Source organism: Macaca thibetana, chromosome 15, assembly GCF_024542745.1.
Source record: "Macaca thibetana thibetana isolate TM-01 chromosome 15, ASM2454274v1, whole genome shotgun sequence".
Classification (NCBI taxonomy): domain Eukaryota; kingdom Metazoa; phylum Chordata; class Mammalia; order Primates; family Cercopithecidae; genus Macaca; species Macaca thibetana.
The window spans coordinates 11,323,137-11,344,723 of NC_065592.1; the positions used below are offsets into that span (position 1 = coordinate 11,323,137).

A 21,587-nucleotide genomic window follows, 5' to 3' on the forward strand; every position below is an offset into this window, starting at 1 on the left:
GCAATTATCTTTCGTTTAAGAGAGCCTCTTTGTCCCAAATATGCAACATAAAAATAACCAGCATTATTTAATGCTATATTTTAAGTAAGAGAAAGAAACTTCACAATCCTGGTAGGCTCCACCCCCTATCCCCCTTTAATTTAGGATTTTTATGTGGCAATATGAAAAAAGACCAGAACTAACAGAAAATCTAGTGTCCAAGTATTTTCAGCTTTTTACATAGCAGCAGCTACCCACCCCCAAAAAAGGCTTACATCAGATTTCAAAAATCACATGTTGTTGAAGAGCAATTAAAACAAGGGCAAAATTGTTACTACGTTTTCATCCTGAATGCACAGTTGCACACTCAAAAGGCACATATCTTATTAGTTAGTATATTTAGCACCCAAGCAATACTCATGAAACCACATGAGATCCACAAAATATAAACAGTTTTAATAAGTTTGGTTCTAATATGTCATGCAAATAACTCTACGATAACATAGAAAATAAAATTATATAGGAATAACATGTTTACTAGATTCAAAATATTTGGGATCTAACATGCAAAGAAAGGTGCATTTAGTACCTTTTCATCCTTCCTTAAACGGTAGGTTACATTTTCTAAATTACAGCCCTCTTGGCACATGCAGAAAGAGACTGACTCTGATGTTTAGCAAGCAGAGAACTGACTTTCTGCCAGGACACTGTTTGACAGGCTCCAAGAAAGACAGCATGAGAGAAATGAGATTAGAGAGTCTAATGGTATTCTGCTTCCACCATCTCATAGAGATGGCTGAATTAATCTTATATGAGAAATTTAACCTTTTGTAGTCCTCTCTCTCTTAGCTGAAAATGGGCAACAAATCAATGTATGCAGTTTGAAAGAGTGTTCCAGAAATTACCCAGGCTACATTCTTGCTTTTAGTGATAAGATTTGCTACCCAAAAATCTCCAAAAAAGAATAAAAACCTTCCCTCCATGGTCAATTCCAGTCTGTATTAAATATGTCCTCTATGCCCATTTTCTTAGCCCATTTTGAAAACCTTCCTGGAAGCTACTGCCATTGCCCTACATATCAGTCACCAAGCCCGCATTACTGGCCGCTCCAGTGAGAGGAGTGCTGGTGGACTTGGACAGAGATCGGGCACAGAGCGGATGCCCAATGGCTGTTGACTAAATGTTCTGTCTGCCCAGAGTTCAACCCGACGCTTCAACTTCAGCCAGGCCCACTAGGAAATCAACAACAGCAACAGCTTCTAACATGAATAGCCAAGAACACGAAAAAAGTGAGGATGTGGAGCACTGGGTCCTCCCTGTGCTGCCATCAGATCTGCTGAGGGGGTTCTGAGACATGGTGCCGATTCCCTAACTTTACCAGCAGCCAGACACAAACACATAACCCTACATCCTAGACCCACCACCTTCCTTAGATGCCTCACAGAAGGAAAACAATGTCCTATGAAAACAACCAGGGAGTGAGCTATAAAGAGAATGTCCACTGTGTGTTGCCCTCCCTTCCCCCTTATTACATTTCATTCAATATACCGCAGAGGGATGCTTGCTAATAGTGGGAACCAGGCTGACCTATATGGGCTGCATTTCTTGGGTTGTAGGAGGCACTCAAACCAGCCAGTTAAAAAGACCTAGCCACTTCCCTCTTCCCTTCCTACGCTCTCTGGCCTCTAGGCCTCCAGCACAAGGGTTATGAGTAGAGTGGCTCACCCAGAGGTCCAAGGGGAGCTTTGTTCTCCTCCCAAGGCCCAGTGTCTGGCCTACTGCCTGGCACATAGTGGACATGCAGTAAATGCTTATTGCATTAATGAAGGTATTTGTATATCTTTTGAATCATACTAGCTAAAGACTGACAGCACCTCTTCTACCAGGGCAGGCTGCCCACTGCCACCCCCACTAATGAGCCATTATTATTCCCTGCTGGTCATTATTCCCTCAGTCCAGAGTCCTGGCCTATAAGGCAGCCACCGTTATGTGCACGCCAAAACCTGTCCTCCTTTTGTCTTGGGCTTGGATTACATTTTCCAGTCCCTCTTGCAGGATGTGTGGCCATGTGACTGAGCTCTGGCCAAGACAACATAGGCTGAAGTGATGGATATGCATCACTTCCAGCACATCCTCTGAAATGTGCCTGATCTCCTAGCCTGTGGCCAGCTGGACGGAGAGGCTGTAGAGACCTGCAGGAGGGCAGAGCTTCAAGATGGAAAAACGTGGGTCTCTGACCACAGGGAAGGCACACCATGAAGAATGTCTGTATGGAAGGCTATACCACGAAAAACATCTGTACTAGAATATGATGTGAGCAAAATGCAAACATTTAGTTGTGTTAATCAGGTAGAATTTGAGTCTACCTGTTAAAGCTGCCATTTTACCTGAACTAATACAGAAGTGCCATAATAACAACAACCTAAAGTAGTAGGCAGGCAGCAGCCAGTGAGGAAACGGATCTCAGAGGCTGAAGAGATAGAAATCTATATTAGATGGTAGCAAAATATTTGGTAAAACTTACACCTGCAGTCATTCAGAAGGTGGACCATGTACTCAGCGAGCCTGCAGCTCTAGGGAAAGTGGCTAGAAACAATCAGAGTGAAGCTGAGCACTGGCTCCTCTTGGCTGAACTTAACAAGGTTCTTCACAACGAAGAGACAAGCCCAGGAAAGAACTGGAGGGGTTTCAAGCAAAGATAGACGAAAACAGAATGAATCGAGAGACCAAGGGCCTCATGGACTTGAGAAATCAGTTTCTGGATCCCAAACAATAACAGCTCTGGCCAAAGAAATATGGGTAGAAATGAGGGGCACCTCTACCAGACCCAGCCCATAAAAACTTCCCATGAAGGCCGGGTGCAGTGGCTCACGCCTGTAATCCCAGCACTTTGGGAGGCCGAAGGTGGAGGATTACCTAAGGTCAGGAGTTCGAGACCAGCCTGACCAACATGGAGAAACCCTGTCTCTCCTAAAAAAAAAATACAAAATTAGCCAGGCATGGTGGTGCATGCCTGTAATCCCAGCTACTTGGGAGGCTGAAGCAGGAGAATCACTTGAACCAGGGAGGCGGAGGTTGTGGTGAGCTGAGATTGCACCATTGTACTCCAGCCTGGGCAACAAGAGCAAAACTCCGTCTCAAAAAAAAAAACAACAAAAAACCAAAAACCAAAAAACCTTCCCATGAATAATCCTTGGTCTCTTTTCTTATCTGCTAGCTTCATAGAGAGGACTCTGGGGCGGAAGAGGGATACAGCCACAATATGAAGGCGTCTGGGTCTTAAATGACCACATAGAAGATTCTAACCAGGAGTAGCCTCACTGGACTCTGATATGAGTGAGCAATAACTTTTTATTGCCTTAAGTCACTAGGAGTCAGGGTATACCTGTTACATTAGGTAATTTTATCTTAGTTGATACAGCTCTCCATAGGTAATAGAAAGTAGTGTAAGAATAAGGTCCACAAACAGGGTTTGTCAGAGGGCTGGTGGGCCAGGATGACTCTAGATCAGGGGTTGGCAAACTACAGCCCAATTCAGCCCACCACTTGTTTTTGAAAACAAAGTTTTATTGGAACATAGCCATGCCCAATGGTTATGAACTGTCTATGGTTGCTTTTGGATTATAATAGCCCCGAGTTGAATTGCTCCAACAGAGACCCATACGGCCCACAAAGCCCAAACTATTTACAAACTGACCCTTTAAAGAAAAAGTTTGCCAACCCCCGTAGTATAGTCTCCTGAATCCCTACTGTTGGTTTTAGGCCTACCCAGAAACTGATTAGTGTGTCAGTGAAAAAAATTCTGACACCATGTCAGAGGACATGTTGCTCAGACTAGAGTCTGAGCTTTGCAAAAATGCAGATTCCCTGGCCCTATTCTGAGAGGTTGTAAGTCAGTTAATCTGTGATTTTAACAAGCAGCCAGGGGAATCCTGATGCAGGTGGTCCACAAACAATGCTTTGAAACATACTCCTTTTCCAGATGACTCAGGAATCCTGGGAAACCTGTTAACCATTCTGCAGCACTCTTTATAAGGAAGGACAAGGCCTTAATCCAGGTTTCTATCCACGGGAGGAGATGCAATGTAGTCCCTCAAAGCATGGACTTCAGTCACAGATATGGGTTCTCAACCTCTCCGGGCATTAGTTCCTTCATCTGTACAATGCAATTGAAAATATCATCTACTTAGCAGGGTTATAAAGAATAAACAAGAAAAAGCAGACAAGGTTCTAAGCACAATGTCTATTGCCCAGGCTTGAGTGCAGTGGTTTAATCATAGCTCACTGCAGGCTTGAACTCCTGGGTTCAAGCGATCCTCCTACCTTAGCCTCTTGAGTAGATGGGACTACATGCCTGGTTAATTAAAAAAAATTTTTTTGTAGAGATGGAGGTGGGGGGGTCTCACAATGTTTCTAGGGCTGGTCTCAAACTCTGGCCTCAAGTGATCCTCCCACCTCAGTTTCCCAAAGTGCTGGGATTACAGGTATGAGCCACCACATCCAGCCAGCTCTTATTAGTAATATGAATGCCTCTTGGGTTTTTAGAAAGTTGGCATAAGTGGTTACTAAATTTTAAAATAATTTTAAATAAAATGCTTTGCCTCTTATCCCTGAGTAGCAGTAAGGGAGACCCAGGGCCAAGCAGCAGGCTTCCCTGGGCAGCGCTGAGGGTGGCATCATGTTTCAGCACTACATCTCCTCCCTAAAAGCGTTGGCCTAGCAGTTTGACCTCACCTAGAAAATACCTGGGACCCACTGTTGCCACGACAGGGGGAAGAGACTTTGAAACCTGGCTAGAGGAAGTGACCTGAAGTACCAAAAAGAACTTCAAGTTTCCCACAGGCAACGTGGTCCAGGCTCTAAATATAAACCCTTCTGCTTTGGCAATTTAACGTGTGAGGATGCTGAATCACACTTCGCAGGCATGAACATAGCTGAGGACCTCCATGTTAAATCTCTAAATATGGCCTGGGATGAGAGCAAAGATTTCCAGCTCCACGTAGAAGCTAGACAGATTTCCATGATGTAAGTCACATTCCTGGAAAGCAGGACAACCTCCTCCAAAGAGTCAAGAGTTGTTAAAACGGATAAGGAAAGAAAAGGGAGTCAGCCAGCCCCCAAGGGGAAGCCAAACTCAGTGATCCGGGTCATCACTCAACTGACACTGAGATTAGTGCTGACCTCACAACAGACCCCACAAGGCCAGGCCTCAGCAGTGTCCAGGCCTGGTGGAAGAGTTAAGGCCAACAGCGACAAGGGAGACTCTTCTAGATCAGTAGAGAATTTGTAAGAAGTAACAGGCAGTTGTTCAGAAGCCTACCAACAGTCAGGAGCTCTAGGAAAAGGCCTCAGCCACTGCCCCACTATAGGCAGACAGTAAGAAACAGATGGAAGGGATTCTCCTTACTGAGGGACAGAGAAGCTAAACCATGTGCCAGACTGTAGGTTTAGGCTTGTAGGGAACCCAGGGCCTCCTAACAACAGGTGCTAGAATAGCTTCTCGCACAGAAGGGACCAGCTGTCTCTCCTCCTGAAGATAAGTAAAGTGCCACAGAAAAGCAGAGATGTGATGACATTAATTTCTTTTCTTTTTTTCTTTCGAGACAGGGTCTCACTCTGTTGCCCAGGCTGGAGTGCAGTGGCAGCATGCAGGGACTGACTGCAGGCTTGAACTCCCAGGTTCAAGCAAACCTCCCACCTTAGCCTCTCAAGTAGCTGGGACTACAGGCACGCACCACCACACCTGGCTAATTTTCGTATTTTTGTAGAGACAGGATTTCACCATGCTGTCCAGGGTGCTCTCAAACTCCTGGCCTCAAGCAATCCATCTGCCTCGGCCTCCCAGAGTGTTGGGATTACAAGTGTGAGTCACCGCACCTGGCCCACATTAACTTCTAATAATGAAACGGAACAATTCTGTCCTCTTGAAGGCCTTTGAGACATAGGAAGTAGGAAGTAAGCAGAAAGATTTCCAAAGCAAAAGGGGACCCAGGAAATCAGGGCACTTTGATTCTTCTAACTCTCCAGACGGTTCCCTGCTCCCCTGTTGTGTTTCTGGGGGTACAATACCATGTGTTCCTCGTACCAGGATCTTAAGTTTACCATCCCTTAGCAAGATCCACCAACCATAAAGTGGTTAGATACTCCTGGATTTGAATTTCAGCTCCATCACACATGACCGCTGTGACCTCAGACAAGTTACTTATCCTCTCTAAGCCTGTTTCCTCATTGCAATGGGAGGTTAAAACAGTATCTGTCTCCATGGGAGGACTGAAAGAGATCATATGGCACACAGTAGTCACTAAATAAATGCTAGTTATTCTAATTGTCATGGATCTTACCTGTCTTGGCCATCACCATGCCCTGATGTACCTTATAGAGTTCCTGGTTCATAACAGGGCACTTGATAAATATTTGTTGAATAAATGAATTCTGAATAAATTACTACATTTGCTCTACTTGAACACAGGTGGGTTCCTTTCCCTTTCTCTTCTCCCTGCACCCCCCACCAATTGCCAGTATACATTCTCAGACATGCTTTCAAGCACATTTGAAGTTATTGTTTACGTTTTTCAGTCATCTTTCTCATTCTACTTTTCTTTTCTCTAATTCTGGAAAGCACACCTCCTACAGAATCAGTGTGTCCACTAAGTTTCTGAGGCAGACATGTGCCCCTGAAATTTATGTGGTTTACTAACATTAATACAGTCTTGTGGCAATTCACTGCAAGATTCCTTTCAATAATGATCTCTATCAGTGCCTTTACCATTGTATCTCTAAAATAAAAAATAGTAACCATACCAAATGCTGGCAAGGAAATAGAGAAGCTGGACCAGTCATCCATGGCAGGTGGGACTATAAAATTTTAAGCTAAGCCTCTTCAGAAAACAGTTTGGCAGTTATATGCAGTTACCATGTGACCCAGCAATTGCACTCTTGGGCATTTATCCCAGAAAAATGAAAATGTATGGTCAACACCCTGCACAAAAATGTTCAAAGCAGCTTTATTGATAACAGCCAAAAACTGGAAACCACCTAGATGTCCTTCAAAGGGCAAACAGTCAAACAAACTGTGGTACCTCCACACCACAGAATATTACTGAGCAATTAAAAGGAACAAACTACTGATGTATGCAACAACTTGGATGAATCTCCAGGGAATCATGCTGAATGGAAAATGTCAATCCCAAAAGGTTACAAATTGTATGATTCATTCTTGAAATGACTGAGTTATAGAGGGAGGTTGGAGGGAGGTGTGGTTATAAAAGGGCAACATAAGATAGCCTTTGGGGATGGAACTGTTCTGTATTTGTCTGTGAATACAGGTAGATACAGGAACCTACACATGCAATTAAACTGCATGTAAAACTGGGCAAATCTAAACATCAGTGGAATGTCTCAATGTCAATTTCCTGCTTGCAATACAGTACCATAGTTACTATAGTTACACAAGACGCTGCCCCTGGGGGAAACCTGGTAAAGGGTACATGAGATGTCTCTGTGTTATTTCTTACCACTGCATACGAATCTATAATTATCTCAAAATAAAAAGTTTAATTTAAAATACTGTATCTGAGTTTCACTCACTTAAAAAAAGGTTACTGAATACCTACAAGGTACCAGGCACTGTGCCAGGTGCTAAACCTGAGATATGTGGTCCCTGCTCTCATACAGCTTACAGTGCAGTGGGAAAGAAAGATACAAAGTACACAGGACTTCACAGGAACAAAAATATTGTGCAAGCAAAGCACAATATGTATATAGCAAATCTGGCAAACTGTAAAACAGCCTCTTTTTATCCCCTTCGTCAGTAGCATATGCAGTCTTCGGGTGTGGGTGCCCACAGCAGAAGCCGGGGAGGTCTGTCACACTCTTCTCAGCTCAAGACCCATCATCCAGAAACCTGGGAAACATTACCAACTAAGTGGTTCCTGTGAAGTACGATGCTTGCACACCTGCTCCCTCCTGTCTTAACTCTTCAGTGACAGCGACCTTGGCTTCTCTTTTCCTGTAAGGTCAAGACTTGAGGGTTTTCCAGCCCAGAGTATAATTTAGTTTGGGAAACATCACTCCACATGGGATCTATAAATGCATGACCAAATTGTATTAAATGGAAACTTAATATAAGGAAAATAACTCAGTAGACAACATATGTTGTGGCATACCTCCCTTAACCACCTGCAGATCTACTTCTTTGGGGAAATCCCTCGAAAGTCTGTCTCTCCAGGTTCATAAGGTTTCCCCACTGGGATTCACAAGATCTACCCCCAGCTGTGCCCAGACCCTGAAGGGATGCCTACTATTTGGAACAGGTGTTTCTGCACAGTCCCTAGGTAGCAAGATTCCTAGAGGACACCAAGGTCATTGTGATTTTGCTGCTCAGTGTGGTCTTTTGATATGAGCTAGTGAGAAATACAATGTCCCAGGATCCACCCCAGACCTAAGAAACAGAATCAGCATTCTAACAAGGTTTCCCTGGGATTCATATGCACATTGAAATCTGAGAAGCACTGATTCTAGCTCTTGGTTCTCAAACCTATGTATCAGAATCACCTGGAATTTTGTCTCTAACTTGTTTTATTATGAAATATTTCAAGATACAGAATAATGAAGAACAATATAATGAACATTACAGATATAAAACTCCTGTGTACCTCTCCCTGACCCCATTTTCATCTCTCCCTCCCCTGAAACAATCACTAATTGGGCTTATACTTCCTGCTTATAGTTTTATATTTATACTATGTACTTACTCATTTCCAATATACTGCATTGTTTAGCATGTTTTAAAAATTTACACAAGTAAATACTATATAGCATGCATATCTTCCTGCAACTAACTCCTCTGGCTGAACAATTTGCTCTTGAGATTTGTTCATGGTGATGCCTGTAGCTCTAACCCACCCACTTTAACTGCTATATGATACCCTGCTGCATCAATGTCCTCCATTCTCCTATTGTTGGACATTTTGGTTGTTTCCAATGTTTAAATAATGCTGTAAAGAACATCCTTTTACATGCCACCTTGAATACCAGTGCAATCATATCCCTAGATTCCATACCCGGGAGTGAAGCTGCAAGGTCATGATGTGTGCACTGTTATTTTTTCTACATAGTGTCACATTCGCTTTCCAAAGTGAGTGTGCCACTTTACCCTCTCATGAGCAGCATATGCATTCTAGTTGCTCCAGAGTCTCGCTAACACTTGGGATTGTCGGACATTAGTTTTTGCCAGTCTGAGGAATATGAAACGATGTCTCACTGAGGTATGGCTTTAATTTGCATTCCTCTGATAGCTCAAGAGCGTGAACATCTTCTTCTTTGCTTATTGGCCTTTTGGGCTATGTTTTCCATGGTTTGCCTCTTCCAAATCTTTTGCCCCCTCCTTTTTTGTATGTTGTTGGTGTTTTTCCAATTAATTGGTAGATTTTTTTTTTTTTTCTGAGACAGAATCTCGCTCTGTCACCCATGCTGGAGTGCAGTGGCACGATCTTGGCTCATTGTAACCTCTGCCTCTCGGGTTCAAGTGATTCTCCTGCCTCAGCCTCCCAAGTGGCTGGGATTACAGGCACGTGCCACCACATCTGGTTAATTTTTGTATTTTTAATAGAGATGGGGTTTCACCATGTTGGCCAGGCTGATCTCAAACTCCTGATCTCAAGTGATCTGCCTGCCTCGGCCTCCCAAAGTGCTGGGATTACAGGCGTGAGAATTTGTAGATATTATTTGCATATTCTGAATACCAATCCTTTTTTGTTAACAAATTACCAAACTTTTTCTGTTACAACTTCCAGATAGTTGTTTTTCTTTTCAAATTTTGTTTCTGATATCTTTGATCAAGCATTAAGTTTTCAAATTCTAATGTAGACATTTTCAATCTTTTCGTTTATGGTCTTTGTTTTTCTGACTTAAGAAATCCTTCACCATCATGATTTCCTAAAGATAGTCTCTATTGTTCCAGGTAAAAGTTTTAAAGTTTGCTTTATAATTTTTTTCATCTAAATAAGTAAATGTCCAGTTCCTACCCTAGACCTCCTCAATCAGAATCTTCAGGAATGGGATCCAAGCACCTAAATTTTAAACTGAAATACATTTAATAGGTGATTCTGTTACAGTCACCCTAAGAGATGCTGATCAACTCTTTTCCCACCCACTAGACGCCAATGAAAGGCATCTTCTCTACAAAATCCCAGGAAGCCATCTCATCTCTCTCTTTCACTGGGTTAGAAGAGACTTCAGAGACTTCCAAGTCCAGAGACTTAAGGACCTTCTAGTGTCTAATCTTTTATCTGCAATTGTGAAGCCTTTACCAGATACTTGAAAAATAGCCATCCAGTCTCTACTTGCACACACTCAGTGATAAGAAACACCCCCACAACCCAGGTCCTCCCTTCTTCCTGTTAAACAGCTTTTTTCTATATTGAGTTGAAATCCATCACACCTTTATCTCCACCAGCTGGTCCTACACCTACATCCTTCATCTTTTCTTAACTTCTTCACCATCACTCCCACACCCCCAACCACCTGCCTAGTCTGGCACCACTCCCCGCTCAGCACTCCAGCCATACTGCCTTTCCCCTATTCCTTTCCATTTGTTGAGCTGCCCTTAGCTCCTAGAATGTCCCCTCCAAACTCCTCCTTCTTCCTGACTCTCCCTCCCAAACTAGGAATTACAAAGAGGGTATCTGATTAACACCCGCCTCCCCACCTACAATTTAAGCTTCACAATGGGTTCCCTGTTGGTTTTTTTCAGTACTGAGCCTAAACACCTAACATACTATCTGGTACAGACTTAGTATTTGGTAGGGTTTTGTTAAATGAAAGAATGAATGAATGCAAGCAAGTCGGCCAGTCCTTTGGGGCCATATAAAACAAGTTAAAATCACTTGTATAGGAAAGCCCTTCAAATATCTCAAATATCTGAGGAGAGCCATCATGTCCCCTCAGTTTTTTTCCTTCTGTAAAGGAGGCTGGGAGTAACAGGGGAGGGTGAGGCCAGCTATATTGGGGAAGTGTCTAAAGAAGGGACAGGGCAAATACATAGACCAGTTCATAACTTTCTATAGGGTCAGGCCCATGAGACAATCCCTCGGCTCACAATTCCACTAACAGCTGAAGTGAACTGCCTTATACAGCATATTCATGAAATTCGTTTTTGAGTCAGACATAAAAATGCTATAAATATTGCCTCAGGTTCATCCAAAAAAATTCGTTTCAGGGGTTAATACGATGCCACTAATATAAGTGAACAAAGAAAATACTGTGGGAGCAATCACAGTGAATAAATTGTGACATGGCTCACTAGCTGTCAGTTCATGATGACATTCCCTATGTCTAGAGATTGATGTTTCTCAATACATAGGTAATGCAATTAAGAGGAACTGACTGACACCATAACATTAAAAAATCAATCAGTTACAACTGTCAAAATTCATCCCACTGTATATTTAAGATATCTGCATTTTATTGCATGTAAATTATAGCTTAACAAAAAATTCCAAAACAAAGATCATATACAGAAAATATAGAACTCTGCACTTAAACTTAAATAAATATCTACGTGTGTAGAGAAATTATATGTGCATAAATGTTGCTTGGTATCTACTTAGCCCTGTCTGACTCACCACTAACTCACTGCCTGATCTTAGGCAATAAACATCGCCTTCATGGACCTCAGTTCCTACAACTATATAATGGGGTTTGATGGTTTGATTAACGAGTTAACTCAACAAATACTTATCATCATAGTGCCTTCCCACTGGATTTAATGAAAAAAGACATATGAAGCACTTTCTGTGGTATCCAGCTTACACAATAAATATTTGAATAAACGGGCTGTGTATCCATGCTTCTCATCAACAGAGAAGAAAAAAGTTCTCTGTAGATGTCTAGGGGCAAGCCAGAATTTGCTGTAGTCTACAATTTTCTTGCTTTAGGAACATAACCATCAGGGAAGAAAAACTTTTCCTCTACCCTCTTAGTTTTCTCCCTGAGGCCTGCAAATTTAACTGGAAAAAGACAGATTGACAGAAGAAAAAGTATACAAGTTTTATGTTTAATTTTACATGCAGGGAGGTTCCACAGAAAACAAATAAAAATCCAAAAGGCACTTACACTGGGGGGCTTATATACTATTTTGACAGAGGGTGATAAATTGTGGAGAAGTGACTAGCAAAGGAAAAAGGGTTTGGGGTTTCTAGGGCTGGTAACTTGTTAGAAGGTATATGTGGGGGAAACTAATGGTAGTTAAAGGTTATTTAGTAGCATTTGTCTCATCTCTATCTCCATCTCTGGTGATAGGTGTTGTTCTCCTCTTGGTGCAGGCAAGGGGAGGGGGCATCTTCACAAGGGGAAATTTATGCCCTGCTTTTAGGCAGATAGAAAAAGGGCAGAGAGTTCTTCCTGTGTCTGCTTTTTTTCAACTGCCTTCAGCTCAAAATAATCCTTCTGCCAAAGTGGTGTATTTTGGGGCGGCATATTCTGATCCCTTTCATTGCCAATACCAGTATGTGAGAAATTCTTAGTCTCAAACATAAAAATAAATGCTGTAGAACTGACATGAATTTTGCATTAAGGGATCAGGGGGCACGGAGCTACTTTTCAAATGGTCTCTGTATTGTATTCCAAATTTCTGGACCAATTTAGGTCCACTCCATGTTATCTGTGCTCTGTTTTTCTTCAGACACATTCAGACCACGTAGTGGAAGAAAAGCAGCTTACTCTGTGCTTTTAAGGTCAAACTATATTTTTGAAAGATTTTCTAAAATGTTTACTTCACTAAGCTGCTCTGATTCTGAGATAGTCTCCTGAAAAAAAAAAACTATGAAATCAATGGTGATTGAGAGTGATGAGGGAAGGGGGGATGTTCTTCACAGAAAGCAAAATAATAGATAAGCCAAACTTATGGAAACACAGGAAGCAAAAGTATTTGAACTAAGAACATTTATTACTATACGAGATGACAAGAAAACAACCAGCCTGTTTCTAAGGACAAAATTAGATTTATAAAAATGAGTGCTGGCTAAGGTGAATTTAGGGCAGGACAGCCCAAACAATTGCCTTTTGCCTCTTAAAAGCACTGATTAAAAATAGTAATACTATCTAATCCCTATTTATAGTGTGCCCTTATGGTGTGCTGTACTGTACTTTGAGATGAGGTTAGCACCAAAAATGGGTTACTGGTCCTTGAGGAATATGAAAGTTGAAAGAAGTGAAGACTGAAATAGTCAAAGGAATAGAATTCTTAGTAATGGCATAACCTCCTTGAGGAAAAATGATTACTTTTAGCAGTTATTCCTGCAGGGGATGCTGAGCTCAACAGTGAGCATGGCATCCAGAAAAGGGCCAGGACATCCTGGCAGGGAGTGAGACCATCCTCCTCCCTGTTCTTAGGGCACAAGGAGCAGCAACAAACGAGTTCTGTTCTGTGCTTGCAGTCTATGAGCAGCATCCTTAACTCTGTGTCACTTTGACTGGTGAAGATCCGCATCCCTCTCCCTTCTATTCAGTCCACCTCCCTCCCTGAAAATCTCGATCGTGCCTGAGTCTTCACATATTAGCTCTGTTCTAATGACTCTCCAAACCAAATCTCCAACTCGAATCTTTCTCCCCAACTGAAAACTCAGATTTCAAAATACTGGACATGGTTCCATGGATACCCCAGTAGCCCCCAAAAGATCATGTGCCCCTAATCAGACTTACTGCCACTCCTGCATTCCTGACTCTGTTAGCAAAAGGCTGCCCTTTTGCCAGTCACTCAGGCTGCAAAGTTCAGAGTCATCTCCCATGTCTTCTCTCACATCCCACATCGAATCAGTCACCAGGCCTGCTACCGCTCCCACCACCATGTTGCTTTTGAAACGTGTATGACTGTATCTATGTATTTGTATTTTATTATTTAAAGAGATAACACATTCAGTTGGTTCAAAACTCAGAGTATACAAGACTGTACAGGAAAACATCTCCCTATCTTCTGCCTCCCAGCCCCCCATTTCCTCTCCCCACAGGCAACCTTTATTTTTTCTTGTGTAACTCCCAGAGGTATTGTATGTATTTTTTTAAAAAAGAAATATATCTTCCCCTTTCCCCCTTTTTTACACAAATGGTAGCACACTACACACAATCCTACTCCTTGTTCTTTTCATTTAATGTATCTCAGCAATCCTTCTAAATCAGTAACAAAGAAGTTCTTGTATTCCTTCTATTTTTTAGATGGAGTTGCACTCTTGTTGCCCAGGTTGGAGCCCAATAGTGCGATCTCGGCTCCCTGCCACCTCTGCCTCCTGGGTTCAAGCGATTCTCCTGCCTCAGCCTCCTGAGTAGCTGGGATTACAGGTGTCCACCACTACGTCTGGCTAATTTTTTGTATTTTTAGTAGAGACAGGTTTTCTCCATATTGGCCAGGCTGGTCTCAAACTGCTGACCTCAGGTGATCTACCCACTTCGGCCTCCCAAAGTGCTGGGATTACAGGCGTGAGCCACCACACCTGGCCTCTTGTATTTTTTCTTATATTGAGTAGACATACCATATTTTACTTAACCAAGCCCCTAGTTAAAAGGTTTTCAATCTTTTCTATTACTAATGATGCTGCAATGCATAATCTTTTTTTTTTTTAAATTTTTATATATTTTTTAAGACAAGTTCTCTATCACCCAGGCAGAAGTGCAGTGACACAATCACGGCTCATTGCAGCCTCAACTTCCCAGGCTCAGGTGATCCTCCCACCTCAGCCTCCCAGGTAGCTGAGACCACAGGCACACACCACCATGCCCGGCTAATTTTCCTGCATCTTTGGTAGAGATGGGGTTTCATCATATTGCCCAGGCTGGTCTTGAACTCCTGGGCTCAAGTGGTCCACCCACCTCAGCCTCCCAAAGTGCTGGGATTACAGGTGTGAGCCACTGCACCCGAACCATAATCTTGTATATGCCATTTTGCACATGAGAATACTTGTAGAATTCCACCCTGTCATAGTTTCTTGCCCCTTCTCCCTTTTCCATTTTTACTTTCTTTAATTTAGCTCAGACCTTCACTGCTGCTGAGGTCTTCTAACTGGCATCTCTACTCTAGTACCCTTAACTTACACGCAACAAATAGTAAGCACTTTCTACATGCCAGGTACTCTATTAAGACAGGGAAGAAAAAGGGAATAAAAAAGAAAACCCAGCCCCAGCCCAAAAATCCTCACCTGTCTCATAGTTGTTGGAGCTTTGGGAACTTATTAATAAACCAACCCTTTCTTGTCTTTTTGGAATTAGCTGGGAATTAGTGACAGGAGTCAGGCAAATGAAAAACAAAATACCGGCCAGGTGCAGTGGCTCATTCCTGTAATCCAAGCACTTTGGGAGGCTGAGGCAGGCAGATCTCTTTGAGTTTAGGAGTTCAAGACCAGCCCGGGCAACATGGCGAAACCATGTCTCTATCAAAAATACAAAAACATTAACTGGGCACGGTGGCACGCACCTGTGGTCCTAGCTACTCAGGAGGCTGAGGTGGGAGGATCACTTGAGCCCCGGAAGTGGAGGTTGCAGTGAACTGAGATCACACCACTGCACTCCAGCTTGGACAATGGAGTGAGACCCTGTCTCAAAAAAAGAAAAAAAAAAAAGAAAAGAAAAAAGAAAAAGAAAATAAGAAATTTCCTTGCTGTCAGTGGTCAGTATTTCATTGGCAAACAAAGCTGAGTCCAAAAGCCAAATGAGCTTTCTACTACTTCCCACAAGTTTAGACCCTGGGGCAACCCTCCTGTGGGAGAGTCTGATCTGCAGAGAGGCAGACACCTGCCAGGTCGGCTGCAAGGGAAATAGTCTCAGGACTGTCAAGCTCCAACAGGGGAATGGAAACAGATGGGCCCCCAGGCCTACCCACATAGAAACAGGAGGCGAGGTAACATACAAGCTCTGTGGGCAACCAGATCCCAAAAGGGAGAGAGGAAAGGAGGCAGGGGACGAGTCAGCCGCCCTTCCTTCCAACCTCTCTCTTCCATGGGAGTAAAGCAGAAGTTTCTTATGGAAACATAAGGGCAGGGGAATAGAATTCCTCCTAACAGTAAACTAAAAGCTACTTTCTGGCACTTGTTTTAAAACACAGTAGCCCTATACTTAGGAACAAACTAGGTATTTCAAAGCTTTTGAAAGCTATTAAAAAGGGTCTAAATACAAACTTCGCATGTTTTCACTTATTTGTGGAACTAAATATTAAAATAATTGAACTCACGGAGGTAGAGAGTAGGAGGAGGGATTCCAGAGATTGGGAAGGGTAGTAGGGGACAGGGGCTAGTGGAAAGCGTCAATTAGTGAGTACAAAAAAAAACGGAAAGGATGAGTAAGACCTAGTATTTGCTAGCACAACAAGGTGACTGTAGTAAAAAATAATTTAATCATACATTTTTAAATAACTAAAAGAGTATAATTGGGTTATTTGTAACACAAAGAATAAATGCTTAAGGCAAGGGATACCCCAATTACTCTGATGTGATTATAACACATTGCATAACTGTATCAAAATATCTCATGTATCTCATAAATATATACATCTACTATGTACCCACGAAAACTAAAAATAATTTAAAAAATTAAAAACATATCGAAATAACAAAATTGCCTAATATTTGTATAATGCCTTGGTGACAAACTCAAACACATGGCAACTTTGCTCAAAAGATCAAAAAGTAAACTATGGACAGTCGAGGACAGGGAGGCTGGCAGGCAGCAAGAAGCATGGGGAAAGAGAGAATAGGAGGTGAAGGAATAGGAGATAACGATCTGACTTGACAGCATTGAGGCCCTGGATCTAATCAGCCCTGAAGCCAGATCTGTCTCTTTTCTTAGTTTGGGTTCCATGAACCCATACATTCTCTTTTTGGCCTAAGCTAATTTGAGTTGGGTTCCTGTCACTTACAACCAACAAACCCCTCACTAGTCCAGCCCGTAACTGGGCTCTTCAGTATACACAATAGTGAAACTAATTTTCTAAAGTAGACATCAAACCACCACTTGCCTGTCTCAAAAGCCATTCAGCACCTCCCAATGACCCCAGGATTCAGTACAACATCTTGCACAATATGTCCCTCAATTTGACTTTCCAGACTTTCACTACTTCACCACACAAGAGGCAAACCAGGGCAGCTGTTATTTCTCAAAAGTGTGCTGAAAGAGTGCCCCTGCTTTGTGCCTTTGCCATGTCAATCTCGCCATCGAGAATCCTCTCCTCCCCAATCCCTGCCTATTAAAATTGATGCAAAAAAAAAAAAAGGAAAGAAGAAAGGTCTACTCCTTTCTCAAGGTCCATTTGACCTTCTCTCCAAGAAGACTTTCCTAAGTGCCTCCTGTTCCCAAAGATGTTACTGTACCCTTCTTCAGCCGTGACTGCAATTTTTTTTTTTTTTTTGGAGACAGAGTCTCACTGTGCTGCCCAGGCTGGAGTGCTGTGGTGCATTCTTGGCTCACTGCAACCTCCACCTCCTGGGCTAAAGTGATTCTCCTGCCTCAGCCTCCCAAGCAGCTGGGACTACAGGCACGTGTCACCCCACCTGGCTGATTTTTTGTATTTTCAGTAGAGACGGGGTTTCACCTTGTTGGCCAGGCTGGTCTCAAACTCCTGACCTCAGGTGATCCACCCACCTTGGCCTCTCAAATTGCTGGGATTAAGGGCATGAGCCACCGCGCCTGGCCCCTGATGTCATTTTCTACATGACCTTTGCTTTATTCTATCTTATATTTTGTGCTTTCTCATCTCAGTGCCCTCTTATTGACAACACCAACTACTCAGCCCCCTGAGTTGAAGCTCTGAGCCTCACTTCCTCACCCCACAACTCATACGCTTACCAGATCCACTCTAATCTTTCTCAAAATACTTCCCAAATCAATCCCATCATTCCTGTTGCTCATCAGAACTCTTAACCTTCATATCTTCTGCTCTGATTGGTCTCCCTGCCACCAGCCTCATCCTACTGAAATCCAGTTGCCTACTGACGCCACTTATCTTTCCAACTTTCAAATCTGAGCATGCTAAGGCCCCGTCTAGAGAGTCAAGACCAATGGCTCCCACTCCCCAATGGGTTGATTTCTGTCTCCCTTCACAGGTTCATTGCCTACCACTCCCTAAGAAGCACCAACTTCAAAGTACGTCTTTGTGGTACTGTGGTACCTAGTGTAAGACCTTACTTGGTGCTTGGTCAACTTCATTGGTGTTCAGCACTGGACTGTTGTTATATACTTCACTGGACAGCACCGAGAAGCCCTGTGGACGCTGCCATCCCATAAATAATTTTCTCCTGACTACACGCCTGAGTGCGCTGAGGTTAAGAGATGGGCACTGGACCAGACAGACCGAAGTCCAGTCCTTGTTCTGTCACTTCCAAGCTGTGCGTCCCAGAAAAGGCTGGGCCTCCGCACCCTTACCTGTAAAGTGGAGATAACAGCACCTATCTCATTGGGGTTTTGTGAACAAATGAGAAAATGCATTTAGGATGCTTGGGCAAGGTGCCTGGTACACAGGTGATCGATAAATATTTGTTCAATGAATGAGTTAATGAATAGTCAGCCCACAAAATGGTAGTGGTTCTTAAAGACACATCTTTCCAGGGAACCCACTCTCTGGCTGCTTGGAATTTGGTTTCAAGTCCGGCCCCTAAATCTGGGGTCCAGAGCAAGGCCTGACTCCACCCATTCCTACATGCAGCTGGGTGACATCAGCAGGTGAGGCCACTCAAGTCCAGAATCTGTTGCTGGGCTCCTTCCTAAGGACGGAGGTGTGCACACTACCTGGTCCTACCCGGCAGCAGCCGCAGTCCCGCAGCCCCCACCACCAAGCGCGTGGCAGCTTTGCCGTCCCTCCGGCCGCCAATCACCACGGCTCGGTCCCACCCCTAATCGGATTCACCAATAGAGCCGGAAGGCGGACCCTCGGGATGCTTCCGCTGTGCTCATAGGCTCTCCAGTGCTCCTGCCCACCCCTGTTACAAGTCATCCGCGCGGTGCACTGTGGCCCTTGCAGTCTGGAAAGGGGGCAGCGCGGGCAAGCTCCACTGCGGGGACAAGCTCCATTGCGGAGACGAGCTCCACTGCGGGGACTTTAACTCTTGCCCCGAGCTGCAGCGCTGAGGGTCCTGGGGTTACCTCCAAACCCCCCAGACACAAATTCCTTCTCCTAATTAGTGATAAAGAGGGAAGACGGGCTACCCACCCGCCCCACCTTTGGAGCTGATGCCCTGGGTTCCCTCCCTTCCTCTGCAGTGCGCTGGGGCCACCAAGGACCCGCGAGACTGCCGGGTCCATCTTGCTCAGATAATTCAGTATCGCCTGAAATTTGAAGTTACCATTTCAGATCAAGGAGACATTCAATTATCTTATTCACCTGAAAGGCAGTTTCTGGAAGGTGTGGAAGCTCTGAAAAGCCAACAGTGACTCCTGGCTTCGCTAGTTTCCCTTAAGAATCCACCACAGAACTGACCATCACGATTTTATCTAAACAATGTGACCCGTTTACATTCCAAACTGCATCACTTCTTCAGTGCATGATGTCAATGGTGCCCATTGCTTGGCATATAAGGTGCTTCATAATTATTTTGTGTTCACTTATTTGTGGTTACATTTCTTAAAAGCAGCGTTTCTTAACGTCTACTACACGTGAGAATCACCTGGGGAGCTTTGTAAAAATGCGAGTTCTTGTGTCCCACCCTAGACCTCAGAATTTTGGAGGGGCAGGGGGGACTTCCATGTTTTTAAAGCTACCCTGGGTAATTTTCACATGCAGCCCGGGTTAAGAACTACTGGTTTACTGTCTATCAACACAGCCTCATGCATGTGAGCCTTTGCTTTGTGGCATCCTCGGTTTAAAGAAGTCTTCTTCCCTCTCTCTTGCCTGATCAGTGCTCATTCTACAAGGCCAAGTTCAACTGTTACCCCTTCTCTTCCCTGTCCTCCAGCAGGTGATGGTTTCCTTTAGTACGTTATTCACGCTGCTTCTCCAGCATCACTGTCATGACCTGGTGACTTGTCTGTCTCCCTGGTTAAGTAGGGAGTTCCTTGAGGGCAGACAAAGTATCTTCCTTCATCCACTTCAGATCCACTGAATCAGAATCTCAAGGGGCAGGTCTCAGGCATAAATGATTTTTAAAGTCCCATTGGTGATTCTGATCTATGTCCCTATCTAGGAACTCGCTTCACAAAAGCACTGGGTACAGTAAGTAAGCATAGAAATATTTGTTGCATTGAACTGATGAAGCATCTCATTTGTTTTGAAGTCAATCATGTTGTTGCATCTGGCTGCCTTTGATTCCCCCTGGAAAGCTAAGCACCCCTCTCTTGTAGTATCATCTTTATTCATTTACTTATTCATTTATCCAAGTATTATCATACACCATAATAAAGGCCTGGGGATTCAGGAGTAAATATTAAAAAAATATAAATATATATATATGTATATATAAACACAGTTACCACCCTATAGGCCTTAGAGTCTACTGATGTATTGTCTATTCTAGTTATTAAAATTTATTTTGTATTACATTGGAATGTTTTTGCTTCCATATACTATTTATATTCAAAGGTAGGTAAAATGTCTTATTCTCTAATATCTCCAGTAGGTTGCTGTCACGTAGAAGGCATCCTGTAAATGTTTATTGAATCAAGGCAGCACATTTCATAGAGCTTATTACAATTTGTTAGTATTTATTTGTGTGATTATTTGACTAATGGCTATCTGTCCCATACGCTGCAAGCCCACTGATGACAAGAACTGAATCTATTTTGCTCATAATGTCTGACACAGGACCTGGATGGAGTAGGTGCTCAATGAATATTACTAAATACACAAATAAGAACAGAAATGCAGTCTCCCAACCAAACATTCACTCCTCTCTCCCTCCCCACTATCCCCTCAAAAGTAAAAAGTCTATTCTTCCTAAACATTAAGGGATTTCAAGCTGTAGTGAACATAAGCCCAAACTGAGATGATGCTTCTTTTACTTACTTACAGGTTGACCTGGGACTCTAGTTCAGGGTCTTTCGTTGGCCATGTCTGAAGGGGCTGAATGCCGAAGGAGAGAGACGACTTTGCTTTCCATAGAATGGTTTGTGCCATCTGACTCCCACAGGGCCCCTTCATTAACGGGTCCATCAGTGGGCTTGGAGGCTGGGCTGCTGTCCTGAAGCAGAAGAGTTAGGAAAGGCACTGAGACAGAGAAGAACGGCAGGCCAATCCCTGGCCTGCTTTACCCTCCTCCCGAAGGGCCGCCCCACTGGTAAGCAAGGAGGAGGGCGACACTGAAGCACCCTCAAGACCCAGGGGCCTCATCAAGACCGCATGTGACCTTACTGCATCAAGGAAGGCATTGGGCCATGGAACCATCCAAGTCCTGTTACATCCCTCAGCAATCAGTTAAGTCAGTGGAGTGTAAAGTAAAAGGAGGCCCAGTGAGCATTTGAATAATCACAGACTGTTTAGAGAAAGGCAGTATGAATTGGTAAGGGAAGCTATGTCTAGAATGCTTTCGGAGAATCACTAGTGGTAGGACCTCGTGGCCATCACTGGGGTAGTCCAGGAGCACTTGGTTTATCTCCTAATTGAAAAATCCAAGAAAAGCCATAAAGAGGGCCTAGACTGG

The 21,587-nt window shown here is 43.5% G+C and overlaps 1 protein-coding gene across 9 annotated transcripts in view; it reads right to left on the bottom strand.

The window, feature by feature from the left end:
- Positions 1 to 21,587, bottom strand: part of GARNL3 (GTPase activating Rap/RanGAP domain like 3) — a 598,754-nt gene that overhangs the window by 132,073 nt on the left and 445,094 nt on the right. For 3 of the 9 annotated variants that reach the window (XR_007719603.1, XM_050759784.1, XM_050759785.1), the window contains one exon: positions 20,958 to 21,128. The exons of 2 other annotated variants lie outside the window; for them this stretch is intronic. Coding sequence is in view for 3 of the 7 variants with exons in the window: in XM_050759784.1 (XP_050615741.1) it covers positions 20,958 to 21,128 (171 nt within the window). In the remaining 4 variants the exon portion in view is untranslated. Of the gene's footprint in view, positions 1 to 568; positions 958 to 20,953; positions 21,129 to 21,587 lie in introns of those variants that run through there. 4 more of the 9 variants (XM_050759790.1, XM_050759788.1, XM_050759789.1 and 1 more) reach the window with 4 other exon arrangements.